Source organism: Mesoplodon mirus (genome assembly GCF_964341445.2).
Source record: "Mesoplodon mirus genome assembly, chromosome: 8".
NCBI lineage: Eukaryota > Metazoa > Chordata > Mammalia > Artiodactyla > Ziphiidae > Mesoplodon > Mesoplodon mirus.
In genome coordinates this window covers 44,086,525-44,112,138 of record NC_138984.1, presented here as the reverse complement: position 1 = coordinate 44,112,138, position 25,614 = coordinate 44,086,525, and the positions used below count along the sequence as shown (strand labels likewise).

The window sequence follows — 25,614 nt, the reverse complement described above, 5'->3', positions numbered from 1 at the left end:
CACTACACTCCAACCTGGACTCATGCCCTGGTCAGCTGGTCTTGCTGGTATACAATTTACTTTGCAATATAAAGTTTAGATAAAGAAGAATCAGCTTAGTCATAATTTTAAAAATAGCCTAATGAAAGTTGAGAAATGTTAAAAGTTGAGAAATGTTATTTCAGGTTAGAAAGAAATACCCCTGAGTACCATAGAAAATTATCTTCTAATAAAATAACTGTAGATTTACAATAAATTAGAAGAAATAACCTAAAAGAATTAGAAAAGCTTTTTTTTTTAAACACAACGCATTCAATTAAGACAAAGGTGGCATATTTTGGGAATGGTCCATAACGGTTAACTTTCTTGGCTAAAGCAGAACATCACTAAAGCCTACCCACAGATTCAGCTCCAATGTAATTACTTGCAATTACTTAAATTTCCATCTGCTCTGGTAGATTATATACACCATGAAGTCAATACCCCCAACATCAGCAATGCTCCTGACAGACAACTTCCTCAATGCATATACTTGTTGGATGAATGAATGAATGAATAAAAGTCAGCTTACTCAAACTTCTCACACATGACAATGGATTTGAGGGAGATACTAAATAAATCCTTGGGAATCCAGCATTTCCACTAGAAAAGCAACTCATTTATCCCCTCCATTTAAAGTGGCAGAAAATAATAAGATATATGTGCTATCTACACATGATTTTTTTTTTTTTTTTGCATTGCCTTGGGCAAGGTGTCTCAATCTTGGCTCCACATTATAATCAACTGAGGAGCTTTAAAAAAATCCCAGTTGAAACAGAATCTCTGGGATGGAGCTGATCATGGCTAATTTTTAAATGTGTTTCTGATGATTCTAATAAGCAGGCAATGTTGAGAACACTGACTGAGGCACTCTTTCCCAAACTTGTCTGATCGTAAGAATCACCTGGGCTGCTCAGTCCACAATACTGCTCAGTCCCGAGTGGTATCAAGGGTTTTTAATCTTTGCTAGTTTGGAAGATATTGTAAAAAAGTGACCTCTATTTTGTTTTGATAGAGAGGCACTCGTTTCTAATTCTTTAAGGCTGCCTGACTTCAATTTTCATCTTCTATAGAGATGCCACTGCTTCTAATTTAGTGTCAACACAAAAGTAATTTATTGCAGGATTATTTTCCAGGCTATCCTGGGGCATTTCTTCTTGTCCTGAAGTAATACTTCTACAATTTTCATTAGACTATATCTTTATTACTGTAAGTCGATTCTCATCTATCTAAAGTAATTGCAGCATGTGATTAAGTGTCAGGATGAGTTGTTCAGACACTAAGGGCTGGGGGAATGCAGAGGAGGGAGAAATCAATGTGGATTTTAATGACATGGAGATAGGTCTTGGGCTGGTGAATGAATGCTGGGAGGAAAGGGGAGTTGGGTCCTGGGCAGAGGGCCTGGCAAATCATGAGCAAAGCATCTATTCTAGGGATATGAAATACCCATAAACTAAATCCACCACTGCTCATTTCTTCTTCTGTTGCTTCTGCCTGGGATGCATCTCTCCTTTGTAAACTCTCTGAATCCTACCCCTCCTCCTCATAGTCCCAAACCACATCTTCAACCTGTTCGATCAGAATTGGAAGCAGGGGCTAGAAATCTACATTTTTAACAAGTTCCCCAAGTGATTTTTATAACGAAATGCTAACTTAGGGTGATGAATCTCTCTACAAAATTCACGAGGAAGACAGATGGGACGGAATGTCCCCGAAAGAAAACCAGATGCAACAAATGAGCGCTTCTGTCGTCGAAATAAATCAGAGGTACCATTTTTCATTATTCAAACTGGCAAAGATGAAAACACTTTGCACCACTCAGTGTTGATGGTGGAATGAGCTTTTACACACTGCTGGTGGTAATGTGAATTGGTACGTTACTAAAGGCCAATTTGGCAATTCTTATCAAGAGCCTTGACATTTTTCATACCGTTTGACATAGTTATTCCACTTTTAGAAATTTATCCTAAGGCTGTGGTTTCCACCTTGGCAATTTATCAGAATCCCTTGTGAAGCTTTTATGAACTACACATTTCTGGGCCCCACTCCCTGGAGATTCTGATTCTGTAGATTTGGGGCAAGGTCTGGGAACCTGGGTTTTGAAAATACTGTTGTCATTTGGGCTTTTTTTTTTTTTTAATTTCAGGTAATAAAAAAGTTAAAATTGCTGAAAGTTAAAAAAGTTTTAAAAAGTTAAAAAAAAGTTTAAAAAGTTAAATGTTAAAAAAGTTTAAAAAGTTAAAATCCTTCCCCATCCTCCACTTCCTCCCTTCACTGCCTGTGGGTAATCCCAGAGAACATGTTGTTCTGCATTTTTTCACTCTATAACATATATTATAGTTATTATTCTATTTCAGTATATTCAGATCTAATTTTTTTTTTTTTTTTTTTTTTTTTTTGTGCGGTACGTGGGCCTCTCACTGTTGTGGCCTCTCCCGTTGCGGAGCACAGGCTCCAGACACGCAGGCTCAGCGGCCATGGCTCACGGGCCCAGCCGCTCCGCGGCATGTGGGATCCTCCAGGACAGGGGCACGAACCCGTGTCCCCCTGCATCGGCAGGCGGACTCTCAACCACTGCGCCACCAGGGAAGCCCCAGATATCTAATTTTTTTTTTTTTTTTTTTGGGTACGCGGGCCTCTCACTGTTGTGGCCTCTCCCGCTGCGGAGCACAGGCTCCGGACACGCAGGCCCAGCGGCCATGGCTCACGGGCCCAGCTGCTCCGCGGCATGCGGGATCCTCCCGGACTGGGGCACGAATCCGTGTCCCCTGCATCGGCAGGCGGACTCTCAACCACTGCGCCACCAGGGAAGCCCCCAGATCTAATATTTTAATAGCTGTTTATGGATGTAAATAATTCAATTTATTTAACCATTGAGATCATTTAAAGATGGACATCTGAGATCATTTTCACATTTTGTTATTATAAATAACAAAACAAAAAACATCATTGTATGGATATCCTTTTTACCTGTGTGAGAATTTCTGTAGCATAAATATCCAGAAATGGAATTCATGAGTTGCACTAAACTTTGATATTGACAAACTGCTTTCCAAGATGGTTTTACTAAATGTGGCAGACATACCTACCTGTCCCCTCAAATTCCTGCTTCCTCTCTGATAGGATGCAGTAAGTCCTCTGAAGTGGGAAGTGGCAGCCCATTCAGAGATTACACTGCCTAGCATTCCTTGCATGGTGTGGAAGGTGTGTAACTAGTTCTTGCTAATGGGATGCATACATAGTGTGTCATTACTAGGCCAAGGAATCTTAGATGTGGCTGTGACTTCATGCTCTTTCTCTAGCTCCTGTCTATCTCCAAAGACATCCCTTTGCAATAGCCAAGCCACACTGTGGAAGAAACTTGGATCCCTGAATTGCAATGAAAAGGAGAGCCACCCACTTATCTACAGAGTAACCAATATTAAACTGTTATGTGCATGATAAATAAAATCCTATTGTCTGATAGTTTATTTAGTACAGTAACTAGTGTTAGTCTCATTAATATCAGTTTACACTCATGTCAATAGTGGGTATATTAAAAACAACAATATAAGGGATTTTGATGCATAGAGTTAAAGCCTACCATTCTAACAGAATAATCATAAATATGAATGAAATTTTGACAATAGGTATGTGTTCTTCACTTGTTTATATTGGTAAAAAACAGGAAAAAGTAATAATGTCCAATTAATAGGTGAATACAAATGATGCTGAAAAAGAATATTTAATGGCATGGAATGCCATTCCATGGTTGGTTGGTTGATTATTTAACTGACTGTATAAAGCTTAGGAAGGATATAAAACAAAACCAATTTTTTTTTTTTTTTTTTTTTTTTTGCAGTACGTGGGCCTCTCACTGTTGTGGCCTATCCCGTTGCGGAGCACAGGCTCCAGACGCGCAGGCTCAGCGGCCATGGCTCATGGGCCTAGCCACTCCGCGGCATGTGGGATCTTCCCGGACTGGGGCACGAACCCGTGTCCTCTGCATCAGCAGATGGACTCTCAACCACTGCACCACCAGGGAAGCCCAACAATATCAATTTTTAAAATAAGTTGAAAGATATATTTGAGTAGAAATATTGGCAGGAAATATACTATAATATACTATTTTATAATACTATAATGTTAACAGTGGTTATCAGTTAAAGATTGGATTACAGGTGATTTTCTTCATTTTTACTTATCTATGTTTTCTAAACTTTCATTATTGGATGTACATCACCTTTGTGATAAGAAATAAAGTTCTTTAAAAATCAGTAGGTATGATATAGAGCTACATTGGCAAAAAGATAGAACCTACAGGAACTTAGAGATAAACCACCTATCAGGCTCTGGATTTGTATTGTTTGAGGGTTAATAACTCATGACAATTGGCTGCCTCTGAGGAGACCTGAAACTAAAGTGTTCACATGCTTATTAAAAGGCCTCCTATAGAGCAGATTACCAACAAGTGCATGTTTATTAATTGATTAGCAAGGTTAGAGATTAAGACCGATATGTACAGATAAAAGAGTTAAAGACATGGGAAATTAATAGCCTCCAAAATACAGTTTCTGTTTTCAAATTCACGGAGAACTAGTTTTAAAAAATAAAAACCAGGGCTTCCCCGGTGGCGCAGTGGTTGAGAGTCCGCCTGCCTATGCAGGGGACACGGGTTCGTGTCCCGGTCTGGGAGGATCCCACATGCTGCGGAGCGGCTGGGCCCGTGAGCCATGGCCGCTGAGCCTGCGCATCCGGAGCCTGTGCTCCGCAACGGGAGAGGCCACAACAGTGAGAGGCCCGCGTACCGCAAAAAAAAACCCAAAACAAAACAAACAAAAAAAACAAACAAAAAAACCCCAGATGTTCTTCCATTCACTGATAAGTTTTTTCATTCACTGACAAGTAAACAATGGGAAAATGGGTTTAATTTACAGCAGAATGACAAAAGAAGGCATTTTCTGATGACCATGTTGGTATTAGAAGGTTACAAAGTCTGTTCTTGCAATACCCTTTCCTAGAGATTTTAAATAACAGGAAAGAGATTGAAGTGGTTCAGCTGTGGTTTTAAAAACCAAAGAGTAGGACACCCTGGGTTATCCTTTGCCCTTTGACTTCTTGCTTGTAGATGAGAATATAGGAGGGGGAGAATGAGTAGCAAGTGTAAGATACAATGCAGCACTTTAAGATGATAATTATAGCACTTAAAAATGACAAACTAAAGTGAGATGGGAGGTTTTAAATTTCACTGTGCTTGTAAAGATGTAATGGAGTGAAAACTGGAAACTAGATGCCAAGTTCTAGAAGACTGGGTAAAGTATGGTGCATTCATAAGATATGAAAGACCTGCAGAAGAACACTGTAAAACATTGCCGAGAGAGATTAAAGACCTAAACATATGGATGTTTCAGGTGATTATCAGAAGCTTGGGGGTGGGGGAAGATTGGGGAGATGTTGGTCAAAGGGCACAAAGTTGCAGTTATGTAGGATGAATAAGTCTAGAGATCTAATGTACAGCGTGATGACTATAGTTCATAATGATGGAAGTACGCTAAGAGAGTAGATTTCAGGTGCTCTTATCATACACACAAGAGTGATAACTAAGTGAGATAATATTAATTAGCTTGACTGCAGTAATCCTTTCACTATGTACATGTATATCAAATCATCATATTGTACACAATTTTTAAAAAATATATAAAATATATTAAAGAAAAAAACCTTAGATTGTGGCTTTGTATCCTATCAAGTAATCTCTACTTTGGAGAATAAAAGAAGAGGTAACATTTCCAACTCATTTTATAAGGTTAATATAACACTGATATTAAAACCAGATAAGAACTATAAAAGAAAAGGATATATTTGCAATAGATGCAAAATCCTATATAAAATATTAGCAAATCATTCAGCAGTATATAAAAACGAGTTTATCTCAGGAATGTAACAATGGTTCAACATAAGAAAATCTATGTTATACACCTTAAGTATGGATTATAGGAGATAAGTACATAATTATCTTAAGAAATGCAGAAAAATCATTTGATAAAATGTAATACTGGTGGGATTTCCCTAGCAGTCCAGTGGTTAAGACTCCATGCTTCCACCACAGGGGGCATGGGTTAGATCCCTGGTGGGGGAACTAAGATCCCACAGGCTGCATGGTGTGGCCAAAAAAATAATAATATTCATCAAGATTTCTAAAAATATCTGTAAATCAGGATTATAAGAAAATTTCCTTAACACCATAAACCTATAGCAAGCATTATCTAAATAAAACATTTCACCTGCTATGACTACTTCACTTCAATATTGTAATGAAATTCCTAACTGATAAGAGAAAGAAATAAGCATAAATCTCAAAAAGGAACAACCAAATCTCTCCTTATTTGCAGATGATATGATTGACTAGAGAAAGTAAAAAAGAGAGTCCACACAAAGTTTGAATCAGTAAGAGAGTTCAGGAAAATTTGTATTCAAACATCAGTAGTATTTCTATGGACTAGCAATAATCATATAGAAAGCCTAACAGAGAAAAAGATACCACACACAGATGGCCAACAGGCACATGTAAAGATGCTCATCATCATTAATTATTAGAGAAATGCAAATCAAAACTACAATGAGTACCACCTCACACTGGTCAGAATGGCCATCATTAAAAAGTCTACAAATAATAAATGTTGGAGAGGGTGGGGAGGAAAGGCAACCCTTTTACACTGTTGGTGGGAATGTAAATTGATATAGCCACTATGGAGAACAGTATGGAGGTTCCTTAAAAAACTAAAAGTAGAGTTACCATATGATCCAGCAATCCCACTACTGGGCATATATACAGACAAAACTATAATTTGAAAAGATATATGCACTCCTATGTTCATAGCAGAACTATTTACAATAGCCAAGACATGGAAACAACCTAAAACTCCATTGACAGATGAATGGATAAAGAAGATGTAGTATATATATATATGCACACACACACACACACACATGCAATGGAATATTACTCAGCCATAAAAAGAATGAAATAATGCCATTTGCAGCAACATGGATGGACCTAGAGATTATCATACTAAGTGAAGTAAGTCAGAAAGAGAAAGACAAATACCATATGATATTACTTATATGTGGAATCTAAAATATGACACAAATGAACATATCTACGAAACAGAAATAGACTCATAGACATAGAGAACAGACTTGTTGCCAAGTGGGAGGTGGGTGGAAGATGGAAGGATTGGGAGTTTGGGATTAGCAGATGCAAACTAGCATATACAGTATGGATAAACAACAAGGTCCTACTACATAGAAGGAACTATATTCAATATCCTGTGATAAACCAAAATGGAAAACAATATGAATAAGAATATATATATGTCGGGCTTCCCTGGTGGCGCAGTGGTTGAGAGTCTGCCTGCCAGTGCAGGGGACACGGGTTCATGCCCCAGTCCGGGAGGATCTCACATGCTGTGGAGCGGCTAGGCCCGTGAGCCATGGCTCCTGGGCCTGCGCGTCCGGAGCCTGTGCTCCGCAACGGGAGAGGCCACAACAGTGAGAGGCCCGCGTACCACACAAAAAAGAGAAAATAATAAATAAGTAAAAACCTTTGATGGCTCCCCATTGCCAAAGTCCAAATTGCTTAGCATGGCATTCAAGGTCCTCATACAACCCCCCTTTAATGCTTGAAGTGCGAAGCTTGTTTGCACGATAGGGATTCCCCTGTCTTGCTCCTGCTTTTCCCTCTGTACATGATTCCCTTTCCTCCCTTTTTCTCTTCAGAGAGTTCTGAATCATCTTACTGGAAACAGCTCAAATGTTCCCAACTTTGCCAATTATGACTGCAGATCCCTTGACCGTGGTGCCTACCACACTGCATCATAAATATTTATCTGTACTTTGGTCTCCATTCTAGATTGCATACTCTTTGAACATCAGAGTTTTATCTATGTCCTTTTCCCCTTGAATTTTCTGCAGTCAATACAAGCCTGCTGTTAAAATCCATATGATGAAACCAATATTCGATCAACAAATGTCTATGAAGTAGGTACTTAGTATACCTACTAAGCAAATTATATGAGCCCTACTTTAAGAAATCCAAACTATCATTTGGAATTTAAAAACATGTGCACTACAGACAAAGTAATTATTTCACAAAGAGGGAAAGGACAAATCATTATAGACAAGTAATAAACTGTGAGAAAAAACTTAATAAGGAGGGAGAGCAATCTAGGTTTGGATAAGATGAAGGCTTGGGGGAATTTGCACAAAATGATCCATGAATAAAGTTTCAGGTGGGTGGGATCTTGAGTTGATCACGCTGGATTTCTAGTTTAGTGCGATGTGCACAGGACAAGGATTGTGATGCACACCATCTACCTTCTGTTGGCTGTCCCAGATTATACAGCAAACAAAATCTTGACAGCTAACTCAGAGTTCATCTTAGATGGCACGACATGCAGGTCTCTTAGACTTTGAAATATGAGCATTGTGATATTGGCATCAGGTAATTTTCTCAGAGGAAAACAGATTTTGGGGGTGTGTGCTGAGGACTTGGGGAAATAACTGTGGCCTGAAAATGACACACTGGCTGCCGCCCATGTGCAGAAAATGACCTGAAAGATTGAACCCTCCATTCAGCTCTTTCAGAGTTAACACCGAGTGGCCACACCAGGCGCTGTGCAGGTTGGAGGTTGAGGTGGCCTCTCTTGCATGTGGTGACAGAGAGGAAGGAAGAGGAGTGAACTGAGAAAGCAGCATGAATTAGAGGATACAATCTGGCAGATGCAGAGCTGCTCAGCAGTTAAAGCAACTTTTTTCTCCCCCATATCATAAAATAGTGTCTCCTATTCTTCACTTTGTCATGTTAAAAATCTCATATCACCTGATACTCAGAACCAACAATAGGTTTTTTACAGACAGGACAGGAAGGAACCACTGTTTGCCCAACTTCTAAGGAGCTTTCAACTCCAACATGTATTTTTGTTCAGGCAAATCCAAACACCTCTGAGAAAGAGGCCATGGGGGTACAGAGAATAGAACATGCTAGGTGTGGGTTGCCCTTGCCCACTCCCCCTCACACACAGAGTCTAAAACTCTCACTAATAGACTCATTACCCTGGTGGGTGAAAAATGCTCTGTACGTGGTGGGATTACTAACCACAGACTTAACACCAAAACCCTGAAGTCAGCCTTCTAATAGATGGAGTTTTTTTCTACTTTCAGACAAGTTTGCTGTTGCCTGTTTCCCCTTACTTCCCTAACACTAATTTGTGAGGGACAGCCATAGAAGTTCCCATAAGTTAAAACAAAAATGCAGGAGGTGTGGATTTTTTAGACTGTAAGCTTCATGACTTCCTCCAATTGTATTCCTAGTGCTTAAGATGTGACTGATAACATAAGAACTTATTAAATATTTGTTGACTAGATAATAAGATTGGTTACATGATATTTATAAAAGACTCAGTATAAAGTAACAGACAGGGTATGAAAATGAAGAGATGGATTCATGTGCCTATTAGCAAATGGTAACAAGAAGAAAGCCACACAATAAAATTTCAAAATGCAAACTCAATAAATGGGTCAAAGAGGATATTTTACATTGATTTTTTAAAAGTTGCATTCACCAGTATTATCTTGTACTTATACCCCTCACAACATAGTAACAAATATACAAAGCAAAAACTTCTAGAAGTTTAGGAGAGTTGATAAACCCACAGTGATAGAAAAAGATTGACTTCAGTATGTTGCTTTAAAAAAATCAATGGAATTTTCTAACAGATCTCCCTGATTGTTCCTTGACTAACTACAATTCATTTGTCAGAGTAAGCTTAAAAAACAGAAATCAGTTCATGTCACACCTCTGCTCAAACCTCTCAATGGTTTCCCATCACACTCAGTATAAGACTCAGATTCCTGACCAAGGCCCACAAGCTTCTATACAAGACAGCCCAGCTCACCTCTTTGATCTCATCACTTTGTTATTTCATGTTTTAGATACATCCTTGAAAAAACTACAGTTTGTCTTAGAATTGCTAAGTTTTGTCCACATAATGGATATTTTTTTCTGATATCTTATTGGGCACTTTCAATCTTTCATGCACTCTATTTTCACTTTTTGTAGTGGTACTTTTGAAATTTTAGCATGTGCGCTTAACATCTGTGTCTGATTCCCTTTCGTAGTTCCTTCTATGAGCGTATCTTTGTAGTGAACTTTTAATTTTGTATAATAATTGAGCTGGGTATAGAAGTCTAAGTTGATGGATATTGTACTCCAGCTCTGTGAAGAGTTTATTCCACTCATCTCTCACTTAATACTGTTTTAAATTTGGCTTTCAGCGTCTCTCTCATTTTATTATTATTATATTTTTTGCAGTACACGGGCCTCTCACTGTTGTGGCCTCTCCCGTTGCGGAGCACAGGCTCCGGATGCGCAGGCTCAGTGGCCATGGCTCACGGGCCTAGCCGCTCCGCGGCATGTGGGATCTTCCCGGACCGGGGCACGAACCCACGTCCCCTGCATCAGCAGGCGGACTCTGAACCACTGCACCACCAGGGAAGCCCCTCTCTCATTTTTACGTATGTAATAGATTTGGTCTCCCTTGCTACTTTTAGGACCTTTTCTTCCTCTCTGGTGTCCTGCAGTTTCTTTTTATTTATCATGCTTGGGGCCTGTATTTCTAGAATCTAATAATATATGACAGCCACCAGGTCAGCTCCTACTCACAGTTCTGTTTTATAGTTTAAAAATTTTTTTGGTTCTATAATTTAAAATTTAGATTGGTGGTTACTGCAGGTGGGGAGAGAGCAGAGTGAAGAGGGGGTGGGGGCACAGGACGCTACAAAGATACTGATAGCAACTGAGTATAAAATGTCAATAGCAGCCTGCCCTACTATCTGCGTATACATATGTATGTATGTATATATATACACATATATTTATATATGTATATTAGGATGATGTTCATGAAATATTAATATGGTTATATCTGGTGAGTAGATTTTGGATTATTTTATATTTTCTTTGCATATTTTTGTATTGCTTCAATTTTTAAAGTTATGAATATGCACCATTTTAATTTTTTTAGTCATTCTGAGGGAGAAAGAGAGAGAAGGGTTGTTAGAGGCTGAATATTTGTGTCTCCCCGATTCATATGTTGAAATCCTAACCCCTGATGTGATGGTATTAGGAGGTGGAGCCTCTGATAAGTGATTAGGTCATAAGGGCAGAGCCCTCTTGAATGGATTAGTGTCCTTTTAAAAGAGAACCTAGAGAGCTACCCTGTGAGGTTACAGGGAAAAGCCAGCTGTCTATGAACCAGAAAGCTGAATCAGACACTGCATGTGCCAGCACCTTGATCTTGGGCTTCCTAACCAGAACTGTGAAAAATAAATGTCTTTTATTTAAAATCCACCCAATCAATTGTACTTTTGTTATAGCATCCAGAACAGACTAAGACACAGACAGGAAGACGAATAAGGAAAAGAGATTTTCACTAGAAAGCCCAAGAACAAAGATCCAGCAATCAAGCTCCAAGGTATTTACCCAAATGTATTGAAAACTCATACGCACACAAAAACCTACACATAAATGTTAATATCAGCTTTGTTTATAAATCCCCAACATGGATAAACAAACTGTACTATTGCCATAAAAAGGAATATCATTCAGCGATAAAAAGAGCTATCATGCTACAAAAAGACACGGAGGAAACTTAAAAGCATATTACTAAGTGAGGAAAGCCAATCTGAAAAGTTTACACACTGTATGATTTCAACTATAGGATATTCTGGAAAAGGTAAAACTATAGAGTAAAAAGATTAGTGGTTGCCAGGAGTTAGGGAGTGGGGGAGGGACGGACAAATGAATTGGTGGAGCAGAGGAAATTTTTAGGGCAGTGAAACTGAAATGGTGGATACATGACATCATGCATTGTCAAAACCTATAGACTTGTACAACACAAAGAGTAAACCCTAATGCAATCTTGGACTTTAAGTTAATAATAATGTACCACAATAGGTTCATCAGCTGAAACAAATGTACAAAACCAATGCCAGATAATAATACAGGAAACTGGGGAGAGGCAGGTGGAGAGGGAGAATATGGGAGCTTTCTGTACTTTCTGCTCAATTTTTCTGTAAACCTAAAGCTGCTCTAAAAAAATGAAGTCTATTGTTTTTTTTAAAAAAAGTCCTAAGAACAGGGCGAAGCATTCTTGAAATATCTGGGACAGATATTTATTTTTAGCAAATCCTAATACAGTCCTTACCACATGCTTTACAATTTTTTTTAATGCTCCTAACATCCCTGTGGAGTAGGTACCACTGAGATTCCAGTCACACCGCTGAGGAAACTGAGGCGAGAGAGTGTAAACATCTTGCCCTGAGCCACACAGCAAGGAAGTCACAGAGCCAGGATTCAACCCAGCGTAGTCCTTGCTCCTGGCCTTCACCTGAGGCTACCTCCCCTTAGAGGGACTAAGGCGACCTGGACATTAGTGTTCACTGCTTCCACCTCGGAGATTGCCTTGACTCTTGCTTCAATGGTTTTGTTTGTCTTTTACAACAAGCCATTCCAAATTCTTATCAGAAGTAGGTGGGATATAAATAGTAAATTAAAATATTGAAACTGGAGATCCCAGTTGCTCTGTCAAGAGCTAAAATAAATTTACCTTATACCTGCTTAGTTTCCCTGATACCATACTGTTTGCTCTTTTATGCTATATAGTTATGATGGATTGTATTTAAAATGCCAGAGGATGAAAATGTTCAAACCAGGTAAGGACAGTGTCACTATTCTGTCAGCAGGAGGTGTTTTTTTTTTTTTTTTCTTTTGAGGGGAAGGGGATCTTGTTTTATCAAAAAGACTTGTCTTAACATAATTGACAATGTTCTGAATTAATATAAATACCCAATAAGTATAGTTTATAAATCAAAGGAAAGAGCAAATGTTTTTGTCCATTCAAAATATACTAACCAGGGAATTCCCTGGCGGTCCAGTGGTTAGGACTGTGAGCTTCCACTGCAGGGGGCACGGGTTCAATTCCTGGTCGGGGAACTAAGATGCCACAAGCCTCACAGCAAGGCCAAAAAATAAATAAATAAAAATAAAGACAAAATATCCTAACCAATCAAACTGTTTTGGGAGTCTCTAGTTCGTAGTAGAACTATGCTGGGTACTGGAGGGAAGAGGAAGGTCACAAAAGGAACTCAGACTTTTAACTTCAAAGAGCTTGTGACCTGCTTAGACACATCCAGCACAGATGAGATACTGCTTATCTTGCAGCCCATGCTCCGTGAGGAATGAGAGTAAGGGGTAAAGCACCGGTGAAGGCTTCCTTGCTGCTCTGGGACCTCCACAGCTCCTCTAGGGATGAATGGGAGCTGGACTGGAGGAAGAGAGATGGCAGAGCATTCCTGGCCATGAGACTGTCATGGACAAAGGCCCAGAGTCATTCAGGAGTGAGCTGGCTGTGCTCAGGAACAAGGAGTAGATCTATTTTTCTGGGGCAGGAATGTTGAGGAGCTTGGGGCAGTTTATTGGAAAAGGTCGACAGAGACAAGATGCTGGAAGGCCCATGACATAAGCAGAGACGTCCGTGCTTGAGCTGAAATGTGACTGGGAATTACCGCCGGTTCTTGGGCTCCTTCACAATTTTATCCCCACTCAGAAAAATGATGGGCTGGACACTTACCCTTGATTTACACTGAGAAGATCCTGCTACTTTCCCTATCAACAAAAAGGTCCGTTTTTTGAAAGCCTATATTTTTTTGCCAGAATAAAAGCTTCAGTCTTTCTTACAATCCCAAAAGGTAGATAATAATCATCCTCATTTACATGAAAAGATATAGGAATTTAGAAAAATTAAGTGACTTGCCCAAGGCCACATTTTGAGAATCAGAATTTCCAAAGACCATGCATCACCTATTTTACCCACCCATGTCCCTCTAGCAAAGACCAAGGGTCAGCAACCTTTCCTATAAATGGCCAGGTAAATATGCTTAATACAGACACACACGCGTGTGCGCGCACACACACACAATACACATTTTTAGTTTAGGCTTTGGAGCTATACAGTCTCTGTCACAACTACTCAATGGTGCCACTGCAGTGCAAAAGCAGCCAGAGTCGATACGTAAGTGACTAAGCAAGCTGCATTCCACTAAAATGCAGAAATTTGAATTTCCTATAATTTTCATGCCACTTATTTATTTTACTTTTATTCTTTTTCAACCACTTAATGTAAAAGCCATTCTTAATCGTGGACCATACAAGAACAGGCAGCGACCACATTTGACTTGTGGGTAGCGGTATGCCAAACCCCTGTTTTAGGTTTATTGATTAGAGCACTAACTAACGAAGCCGAGGTTAAATGTCTTACCTCCGGAATAGACAGTTTGCTTTACACTGTGAAAAATCCTGTTTTGTTGGCAACAAGTTCATCTCCTACCCCCAGCCAAGTGTCTTGCAAATTTGTAGGGGATTACAAGGGCAAAGGTAGCAGTAAAACAACAATGAAAAAAATCCAATCCAAACAACAATAAAACAATAACAACAATTAAAAACAACAATCCAAACAACAATAAAAAATTAATACCTATGTCCCTCTCACAAGTGTTAGTAATATCAAGCACATTTCTATTATAGTCTAGGAAACTTTTTGTAAAAATGCATTAATTGTAAGTTTGAGATTCTAAAGATGCCTCAATGAGAAACGACATATGTATATTTCATGTTCTCTAATACATTGTATAGGCACCCAGTAAATATTAGAGCTGTCCATGTTCAGAGTTTGTTTCATAAGCATCTCTGTGTTTAGGTCATTATTAGTCTGCCCTTAATTCTTTAGATCTCTGTTTCACTTACTTCATTCATTCATCCCTTTAATCAGTGAATATTACACACCCACTATATGTCCAGCTGTGTGGTGGGCGCTGGGAATTCAAAGCTGAATATAATGTCCTTGCCTCAAGTAACCCACAATTTGAGGGAGAAGAAAAACATAGAAATAACACTAATGTAGAATATACTAAATGCTATGGTACAGATGTGTTGGAGGTGTTATGGGAACACAGAGAGATGGGCTTTGCCTGGGTGAACTTTTGGAATAGGAAGCTACAGGGCACCACAGAATGCTTTTTAAGGAGGTGAAGTTTGAGCCAAATCTGGAAGGATACATACAACCATAATGCCTCCACCTATGAATGAGAACAATACCAACTCTATATTGTTACATAAGAGACAAAGGCAAGGGAGGAGGGAGAGATAGCCATGAACCTAGCATCTTTCAAATCCCTGTTCCACATTCTCAATTTGATCATAACTAGTAAACAGTCACATGTAAATCACATACCCTCCCACTTGTAGTGTATTTTAGATTCAAAAGTTGGTGCAAAACAAACATTGGGTAATGAAATAAAATTGAGCACAAAATTTAAAATAGTAAGAGAATTCAGCTTTTTCCCTCTTAAATCTGGTTTGGAACTAAGATAAGGCTACATATTTTTTTTTTTTTTTGCTAAATTTAGGACTTGTAAATCCAAATATTTAAAAAAAGTAGAATGCATTCTCACCTGAAGGACTTTCCTAATTCTTTTTAGGTTGTGTATTAAAAGCAGATTTTTCTCTTTGGAAACGCGGCCTAACTGTTCATCCAGTTGTATTAACAAGTTTTGAAGAAGAATTGTTGCCATGGTTTCATTGTTAGATGCTGCCTCCCTAAAAAACAAAAGTGTTATTACACAGCAGGAAACAACTTAGTAAAATGTCTACTTTTTTTTAAAAACCATAATCATTTTAAAGTGATAAATATATCCCACAGTGATAAGCATTTACTGGTTTTTAAAAATTAAATTGTACACATGGAAGTATATTCAACATCACTAATCATTAGGGAAATGCAAATCAAACCATGAGATACCACTTCACGCCTATTAGGATAGCTATTATTGAAAACACAAAATAAGTTTTGGTGAGAATGTAAAACTGGAACCCTTATATATTGCTGGTGGCAATGGAAAATGGTACAGCCACTGTAGAAGACAGTACGGAGATTCCTCAAATTAAAAACAAAAAATTATATACAATTTCACTTCTGGGTAGATACTTAAAAGAATTGAAAGCAGGGACTTGAGTAGATACTTGACATCAACATTTATATCAGCTTTATTTACAATAGCTGAAAGGTGGAAACAACTCAGATGTTCACTGAAGGATGGATGAATAAATAAAGTGTAGTAGATACATACAATAGAATATTATTAGAATATAATATAGAATAGAATAGAATAGAATATAGAATAGAATAGAATATTATTCTATTCTAGATAGAATAGAATATTATTCAGTCTTAAAAAGGAAGGAAATTCTGATACAAGCTACTCATATGAATGAACCTTGAAAGAATATGCTAAGTAAAATGTCAGTCACAAAGTAACAAATATTGTGTGATTACACTTATATGAAGTACCTGGACTAGTCGAATTCAGAGACAGAAAACGGAATAATGGTTGCCAGGGGCCGGGGTGGAGAGAATGAAGAGTTATTATTTAACAAGTACACAGTTTCAGTTTGGGAAGATGAAAAAGTTCTGGAGATGGATGCACAACAGTGTGAATATACTTAATGCCACTAAACTGTATACCTAACAAATGGTTAAATGGTAATTTTTATGTTATGTATATTTTATCACAAGAAAAATTTTAAGACAACTATTTAAAGCAAAAAACGTTTTTAATTGTACAAGGTGAATAGAGCTTTAAAAAATGTTTGTAAAACATGTTAAGAAAAATATTTATATTGAGTCTGTGATAGAGAATTGATATAAACAATAGACTTACTTCTTGTCCTTTTAATACTTAGAAATCGTTGGAGTTTAGCTTATAAAAAACAAAACACTAGAACCATTAAGTTTTCATCTACAGTGGATGAAACCAGAAAGGACAATGATTCTCCTCCGTTAAGGAAGCTTTCCAAATCCTCAAGGAAAGTTCTTTACCTGATAAGAATATATCAACTGAGTCAAAAGTGGACCATAGAATAAATCCATGTGGATAGAGCATAAAGCATTTGTGCATCAACCCCTAGGGAAAATACAATAATGTTTGATCCTACCAGTCTTGATTTTCAATCCACTGGGCCAACAGATGCCGAATTTCCATAGGGAAGTTGTCATCATAGAATTGATCAACTTGCTCCAAAAATTTTATTTCTAACTGTTGGACTTGATTCCACTGAGTCATACTACAAAGAAGAGGGAAAATTAGAGTTTAAAAATGATGTTAATTAGTAAGTATGGTACATGTTTTCTTTTTTTCTTGGATTTCAAACAAAGACAATGTTGTCCATCAAGTAACTGGAGAAAAAAATTTCTCTTATAGTCACCCAATTGAAGAAAACAGAAATGCTAAAACGTTTTCAATCCAAAGATAATGTAATTCTGAGCTTCTTCCTACGTCATCACTAGTGAAGGAAACAGGATTCTTTCTCGGCCCCCAAGCCACGTCTTTCTTTGTTCTAACAGAAACTCTGGTTCTGCCTTCTCTAGAAAGCTTTCACTCCCGCTCAGCACCCCTCACCCTACGCTACACCTGTGTACACAGATTTGTATCTCAACAAGCTCCTTCCCTATCCCTTGCTGCCTCTACACTATTAGGCTTTGAGCAACTTGAAGGCAAACAACATACTCAACTATACCTCCTAAGACCCTCTTAAGGCTTTACGTGTGAGAAACACCCAATAAAAGCTTCTTTTATATAAAACTGCCTAATCCTCTTTTCTTTATTTCAAATTTGTCTGGCTTCTAGAGTCAGCCTTATGTTCCAAGACTTCTAGTCTAATTCAGACAGATCTTTATGAAGAGTTTCATGTATACACTTTCATGGGCTCTAAGTTTTTCAGTTCAAAATACCTCTGGACAAATAAATATTTTTCTTTCTCTCTGTAATGATCCGCTATGGCTGGGCAAAGCTTTTAAAATCTACTTTTAATTAGTCTCTGATGTGCATCGGACAGTAGTTAAAGCCTCAAGCTACTTAAGAAGAAACCATACTTGATACATAGTTAGCAGCCTGTCATAAAACAAAAGTACGTGTTTCCCCAACATAACCCTACTCTGTCCAGTTTAGAAGCTTTAGACCTATTTCTTAACTCAGGGAAATTAATATGACATCTCTCCTTGAAATTACAGTATTTTACTTTTTTCAAAGTCAAATTTTTTATTGTTTTGTCAGTAATTCTACATCAAACCGAAAAAACTTTTATGTGATCAATGACGATAGTATTTCAACCTATTTTGTAGGTAAGTTAAGATTTACTTTTGCCTACAGAACATCATGATAATACATTTCATGTATTTCATATACATATTCCTCAGGTTTCAAATGGAACCATTTGGGGGCACCTTTTTCCTGATCTAAATGTATTAGAAAAAGATTATTGCCAATGTTTTGCTTAAAGAAAGCAACTGGAAAAAGAAATGTTTCACTTTCCTATCACTCTATATTTACACATAAAATCCTAGGTGTGTTGTTAAGTGCTCAGTTAGTGCTCATTAAGGGAAGAATGAGTGGCACTCCTGAGGCTGTGGATAGCATTACCTCAGCTTTAAAATGTAAAAAATCTGAGGGACACATAGGCGAAACGAATCTTGCCCAAGATGCACAGCTCCTAACGATCAACCTGAGGTCTCCTGACACCAGACGTGGTTGTCTTTCTAGATGCTGGGTGTAACCATATTCCACCCAAAACTGGAACATTTGTTCCCATGTTACTATTGCCATTGCCCGGCTCTATCCATTTATTCTAGTTAATGACAAGAGAACAGGTGCTGAAAATAGCATTACAATTGTAATTGCTACTATTGTTAAACCCTTGGTATGATTTGGACGAAAATCTGTTTTCTAACTAAGAATTAACTGGACTGAACCCATCCTAAAGTTAGAGAGATCACTCCTAGGACCTGAGTCCACCCTCCAGAGAGCTGAACTCAAGGCTGAAAAGGGAAAAGACAGGTTCACAGTCTTAGGACATTCTTTTCTGTTGCAGCTTCTAGAAATGCCTTTAAAGGATTCTAAAAACGTCTTTCACTCTCTACGGGCTAATTCTCCCATCCCAAGAAAACTATGGAGCATTTCTTTTGAAAACTAAGTGCCTGCCTAGTCTCTTTGAATGCCTGGTCCTAGAAGATCCCTATAAACGGGCATTTCGTCCCACCGCCTGGCAGCTAATGGTGCCGCTTTGGTTCTGAGATGAGCCGCAGCATGCAAAAGAGGCGACCTGCTCTAAAATATCACTGCTCAAAGCCTCAAAGCCTCAATCACTAGCTACCTCAGCTGCGGGGCTGTCTGCTGAAACCGCGGCACACAATCTAACGTCAGACATTACAGTCGAGAGAAGACGGCTAAGAAAGTGAAGGGGGCGCCCACTCCGCCCTTCGCTAGGACACACCTCCGCAGCAGCCACCACGGCCCCACCCACCGTTCACGTTCTCGGGGGTAGAGCGCCCGAGTCTCGCTGAGAGACCCGCCACGGCGCACCTTTGAATCGTGGAGTCGATCGCTTCTCTTTAAAACTACCCATCCTCAGCTAGGTTAACGTGAAGTAACTGTCGAAACAGCAAGGCAACAGCTAAGGCTCCGCAGCGTCCTGCAGAAGCACTTCCTGGCCCGCGCTGCTCCGGAGAAGCAACGCCAAGGTGTGGTCTGCCTCCTTACCTGGCTCTCTCAGCCCGGGTCCCAGGCGGTGCTCAAGTCCAAAGTCAGAATCGCCCTTCAAGTTCCCCAGAACCCAGCCGCTGACACCATCGTCAGTAGGGGATTTGCATTTCTCCTCCCACTTGAGGCTTTCCTGTGCGTCAGCGTTAAGAGTCTCTGGGACTTTACTTGGGTCGTTCCCACCCACTCTCTCGTCTAGAAAAGCTAAAGACCAGAAACAGTCTGGCTGAAGCCGCTTCGCAGGGCGCCCTTTCCTCATCCCCATCAATCACTCCGGCCACTGCCTGTGGCCCGTGGGTGTCAGGAGGAGGGGCGTTGGAGGGGGTCACACACACTCATTTTCTTCCGGTTTCCCCAGACCATCTGAGACCCCCTGCAGACTTACTTGCCTGGAGCTAAATTCCTGGCTTCCCAGCAAATCGAAGACTTCACTGTGCGCGGATTCCGAAAGGGTCTGCTCGCCAGGAGGAGGACAACCTCACCCAAAGGTTTGGGCCAGCTCCTGTGCAGGTGGACTCCTGCCCTTACTAGCCCAGTACCCTCCTTCCCTCCCCACACCTGGTGCCCTTCTCCCATTGTGACATGGGCTGGTCCTAGATTCACAGAGCTGGAGGGAGCCTTGGCTTCGTCTGGTTCTGATTCCTCTTTCATATCTGAAAAGACTGAGGCCCAGAGAGGTGACCAGAGTTCCTCAATGAGTTAGCTGCAGAGGCTGGATAAGAGTCTGGGGGTTTCAACTCCCTCCTTAGTGCTCTTTTCCTTTCATCTCTTCGGAGCCAGATGTTGACATCCTAACACGCAGTAAGAGTTCTACAGAAGTTCAGGAAAATAAAGACAAAAATAAAGGAAGATAGAAAAAAGGAGGTAGGAAGAATGACTCAATCTGCTTATGCACATGCCTAGAGCCATCTGCCAAGGTCAAAGGCCTTGCGTCACCATCGTCGGGACCAGCATCGCACAGGATTCGCCTCCTCTTTCAGGAGACATTATCATGTGATTAAATTGACTACCCCTCTCCCTCACTCACAAAAATTAAGTCAGTGAACCCCAAAGTCACGCATCTAAGTTCAAAGTCATCCCTCTAAATTCACTGGTCAGGTGGAGATGGTCCTGGCTGCTTGCTCACTGGGCGGTTTCCAGGAGCTTCTGCTTTGCTCTGTCCCCACCTGAAGAAAGTGCCTCGTTTGAGCTGTTCCGTAAGCTACGGGGCAAAACCTGGGTTTCTTCTGGGGAAGAGGTCACTGCCTATAGGAAAAGGTCCAGATTCAAGGCACTCAAAGTTCTGTACAACTTGGTCCTAACCTCTCCTGGAAACTTTCCCCACCCCCCCCCAATGAAAGCCTATGACCTGATGAAGACCAGTCTTCTCTGCTCTCTAGATGAACCTCTCATATTTCAGTATTGAGGCTCCCTTCAACTGCAGTTTCTTCCCCCAACTTGTCTACTTATTGAAATCCTCTCCTTCTCAGTGATTTCACTGATGACCCCAACCCATAAGCAACTTTTCCCTGCTCTGAAATCTCATCGTACTTCCCGTCCAAACTAGTGCAGTCCAAGAGAAAAAAAATGCAAGCCACATATGTTTGTTTCTAGTAGCCACATTAAAAATACAGAATATTAACATTTCAGCATATAATCAATATAAAAGCTATTAATGAGAGAGCATTCCATAGATTAACAACAAGGTCCTACTGTAGAGCACAGGGAACTATATTCAATAACCTGTAATGAACCATAATAGGAAAGAATATGAAAAAGAATATGTATATATACATGTATAACTGAATCGCTTTGCTGTACACCAGAAACGAACACAACATTGTAAATAAACTATACTTCAATTTAAAAAACTTATTTCATACTAAATCTGTGAAGTCTGGTGTGTATTTGTCACTTCAAGGATATCTCAGTTAGGACTAGCCACATTTCAAGTGCTTAGTAGCCACATGTGGCTCGTGGCTACCATACTGGACAGTGGAGACCTAGCCTACTCACTTAACACTTTTCACTTCCTGCCTTATAGTATTAGTCATATTGGTTTTGCAGGTCTTTATCATCATTATATTCAACTGTTCAGTGACTGCTGTACGAAGCAGAGAGTTTGTTCCCTTCTTGCTTTTAAAGACCTCACCTTGGGACACTCCTAGCAGTTCTCAAACTGTTTGGTCTCAAGACACCTTTATACTCTTAAAAATTGTTGACAAGCCCAAAGAATTTTTGTGTATTTCTATTCTGTACTCATTTTTTAAATTTATTGTACTTCAAATTAAATCTGAGAAAAATTAAAATATCTATTCATCGAAAATTATAGTCATAAACCCATTATGTGCTAAACATTTTTAAAATGGAAATCAAGCGTATTCTCCAACATAGACACCAAAAAAACAGAAGAGTAGCACTCATTTACATTTTAAAAAATCTCTTTAATGTCTGCTTTGAGAGAAGACAGCTGGATTCTTATATCTGCTTCTACATTTAATTTATGGCAAAATATTGTTTTGGTTGAAGTATTTGAAGAAAGTCGGGACTCACACAGATATGTAATCGGAAAAGGGAAGAGCATTTTAGCAGCCTGTTCAGATAATGTGGATATTCTCCTTTGATACCACACCAAAACTCAAAAAGTGGTAGTTCCTTAAGAGTTGTATTGTGGAATGTGAAACCATATCAGTGAACTTTACATATACTGTTACATTAAAATCCATTGGTGTACCTTGTATTTTGAATTGAACTCTTACCCACTAATAATTTTGTAATATCACACACTGTCCATTTGGAAAATATTGGCTCACTGAACTATGCAGCTCTTCCAAATGCTGACACACTTCATCATACAATATCAGATAATCACATTAGTTAATATCACCACTGATCTCATTAGAAAAGTATTTTAAGTATTTGAAAGCTGAAACTCATGATGACAGATACAAGTTTCCCAAATTCTAGTTTTTGCTTAAAAGCTCCAATTTTGTTATTGGCAACAGATATTGCCAATTGTTTTCCTTCAAGTGACAGTCTCACTTTGTTCGTTTTCAGGAAAATGTCTTCCAAATTCCCACGTCCGTATAGCCATAGTTTGTCAGTCATTGTTTCAAGTAAAAGTGGCCGGGACAGTGGACGGGCAACTCAAACAGTCACACAAGTGCTTTTCCTTGAAATGACCATCATATATTTATATGTGTATGTGCCATTTCATCACACAGAATATTAAGAGACATGGATTCAAGGTCTGAGATCTAATACAATTAATATGTTTTCCTGCTTCACTGAAAATTCTTAACTCAAACTGGCATTTAGAAAATTTTAAGTGTGTGGTGGTGAAGAATGCAGTGAGTACTAGGATAATTTGGCACCATCGCCTTGGTTCATGCTAAGGCGTCAACGTTACCCATCATTGCTTTGGTGCCATCAGTGTAAATGTCAACAGAGTGAAAAGGCAAAACAGTATTATTATAAGAATAGTTTTACCCTGGCGGACCCCCTGAAAAGACCTGGGAGACTATCCTCAGGGGTCCTTAGACAACACTTTCAGAGCCCCTGCTCCGTCCACCATATCCTGTCCACGGTAGTCAGTCACCCAGAGGTATAGGTCATGAGGGAATCTCCACCCGAATGAACACTTTTTCTTGGTTAAAACATATGCTTAACCTCTGTTTCCTCTCCTATTTCATGAACTAAGCCAGGCTTCTAAGAAAGGGTATCTCTATATCCACTTTGCTTCTCTTTCTTAGAATCAAGTCTAAAAAGCTAGGTTCCCAATTTTTTGACCCTGACCTTTTTTTTTTTTTTTTTTTTTTGGTGGTACGCGGGCCTCTCACTGTTGTGGCCTCTTCCCGTTGCAGAGCACGGGCTCCGGATGCACAGGCCCAGTGGCTATGGCTCATGGGCCCAGCCGCTCTGCGGCATGTGGGATCTTCCCAGACCGGGGCACGAACCCGTGTCCCCTGCATCGGCAGGCGGGCTCTCAACCACTGCGCCACCAGGGAAGCCCAACCCTGACCTTTTTTTACACTGACCTTGGCCTCATCAGTGCCTCAGAGCCAGAAGACAAAAAACAAACAAAACAAAACAAAAACCCCCAAAATGAAACCAAACAAAAACAAAAAAAAAACCCAAACCAAAAATATCCCCCAAAAGAATCCAAAGCAAAACAAACAAAAACACTCTAAAGTGCAATCCCCATAAAGTTTCCCAAGGTCAAAGGCCTTCAGAAATTTCTCTCTCCCCTTTAAATGGTCCCCTAATTGCCCTCGTTAGAAGCCCTACAGGTAATTTTTTTTTGCCTCATTTTAAGAAGGAAATACCAGATTATAGACTTTCAGAAAAATAGATTCTAGTTCTGATTTTGCCACTTTCTAGCAGTGCCAAGCTGGTTAAGCTACCTAACCTCTGAGTCCCAAACTCCCTGTAAAATGGGGATATTATAGCTCACACGAAATTGCTGGGAATATTCAAAGATCTAATGTCAGGAATGAGATAAGGAAAAATGGTCAGTAGCTATTGCTAATAGAGTAATAAACATAACCAGGTTGTAAGAAACTTTGGAGGTCACTAGGTTAACCCTCCAGCTTCCCTTCCCCATCTTGTCCAGACGGGGTTTCAAATGGAGGTGAGATGAAGAGAGTTAAAGTGAGATAAGCAGGTTCACACCTGTAAATTGGAGGCAGAGAGCATTCAGTCAACTCCCTGACTGCTTCTTCTGCTGTGCTAAGTAGAGCTGCTTATTTTGGAAGCAGTGAGACCGGAAGAGAAGGGGTGTCACTCTCCCTGCCACAGGGTGTCAGCCAGCTCCACATTCTCCCAATTCTTATACAAAGAATATAAACATTTGTTTGTTTTGTTTTTATTTTTGTGGTGGCACCTTACCTCTCCTGTCCAAGCTTCCTCTCTTGTATGTCCCAAGGGACCTGGGGTGAGTTAGAGTTGGATGCTGGACTGACAGAACACGTTATCAATACATACAGAAATATACACCGGATTCGGAGGGAGCTGGTAACAAATGAGTGGTACAGCAGGATTATTGGGACAAGGCTGTATGCTGTGGCTCTTAGTAGCTCATCTGTGCATAGGTCACTCAAGCTCCACCAAAACAATGTCTTGTACAGGGGCTTACTACCTATCTTAAGTTAGAGTTCTCAAGTCCAGTTCCCAATGACGGTGCTCCCTCTACTGCCCACTCGGCAGCATTGCAACTTACAAATGGGCCTTTGTAATAGCACTATCCCGTAATAGCACTTTTTCAGCTTTAACTCCAAGGCGGGCAAGGTGCTGAGAACTTCACATGCATTGTTTTACCTAATCCTCACAATACACTCCAGGACTAAGTATCATTCTTATCTCCAAGTGACAGACAAGGAGACCTGGCTTAATGAAGCTAGAGGATTTGGTCAATATTAATCCGATGGTAAGGGGCAGATTTAGGATTCAAACACAGGCCTATCTGACTCCAGAAACAGCACTTGAAAGCATTCAGCTTTACTAAAAATCTTATCTGCTCTGATAATAAAAGGAATAAGGGCTTCCCTGGTGGCGCAGTGGTTGAGGGTACGCCTGCCAATGCAGGGGACGTGGGTTCGTGCCCCGGGAAGATCCCACATGCCGCAGTGCGGCTGGGCCCCTGAGCCATGGCCGCTGAGCCTGCGCGTCCGGAGCCTGTGCTCTGCAATGGGAGAGGCCACGGCAGTGAGAGGCCCGCGTACCACAAAAAAAAAAAAAAAAAAAGATTGAAGCAACCAGATGCAGACTTAACCTGTTGGAGCAATAGTTGTGTATTTAGTTTCGCCCCCCAAATTTCAGACTAGTATCCCTCTCTGGAGATCTGGAGATTATAAGAGTTGTTATAACAAATCTTTGTAGAAAAAAACCTGTATCCCATCTTCACCAGCTTGGAATTCCTTGCTACAAGCA

The 25,614-nt window shown here is 39.8% G+C and overlaps 1 protein-coding gene across 2 annotated transcripts in view; it reads right to left on the bottom strand.

The window, feature by feature from the left end:
- Nucleotides 1-17,235, bottom strand: part of STAT4 (signal transducer and activator of transcription 4) — a gene marked incomplete at both ends in the record, with an annotated part of 91,883 nt that extends 74,648 nt beyond the window's left edge. For both annotated transcript variants that reach the window (XM_082630727.1, XM_082630726.1), the window contains 2 exons: nt 15,568-15,712; nt 17,108-17,235. In XM_082630727.1, coding sequence (XP_082486853.1) covers nt 15,568-15,712; nt 17,108-17,235 — 273 coding nt within the window. The remainder of the gene's footprint in view (nt 1-15,567; nt 15,713-17,107) is intronic.
- Nucleotides 17,236-25,614: the final 8,379 nt, after the last annotated feature.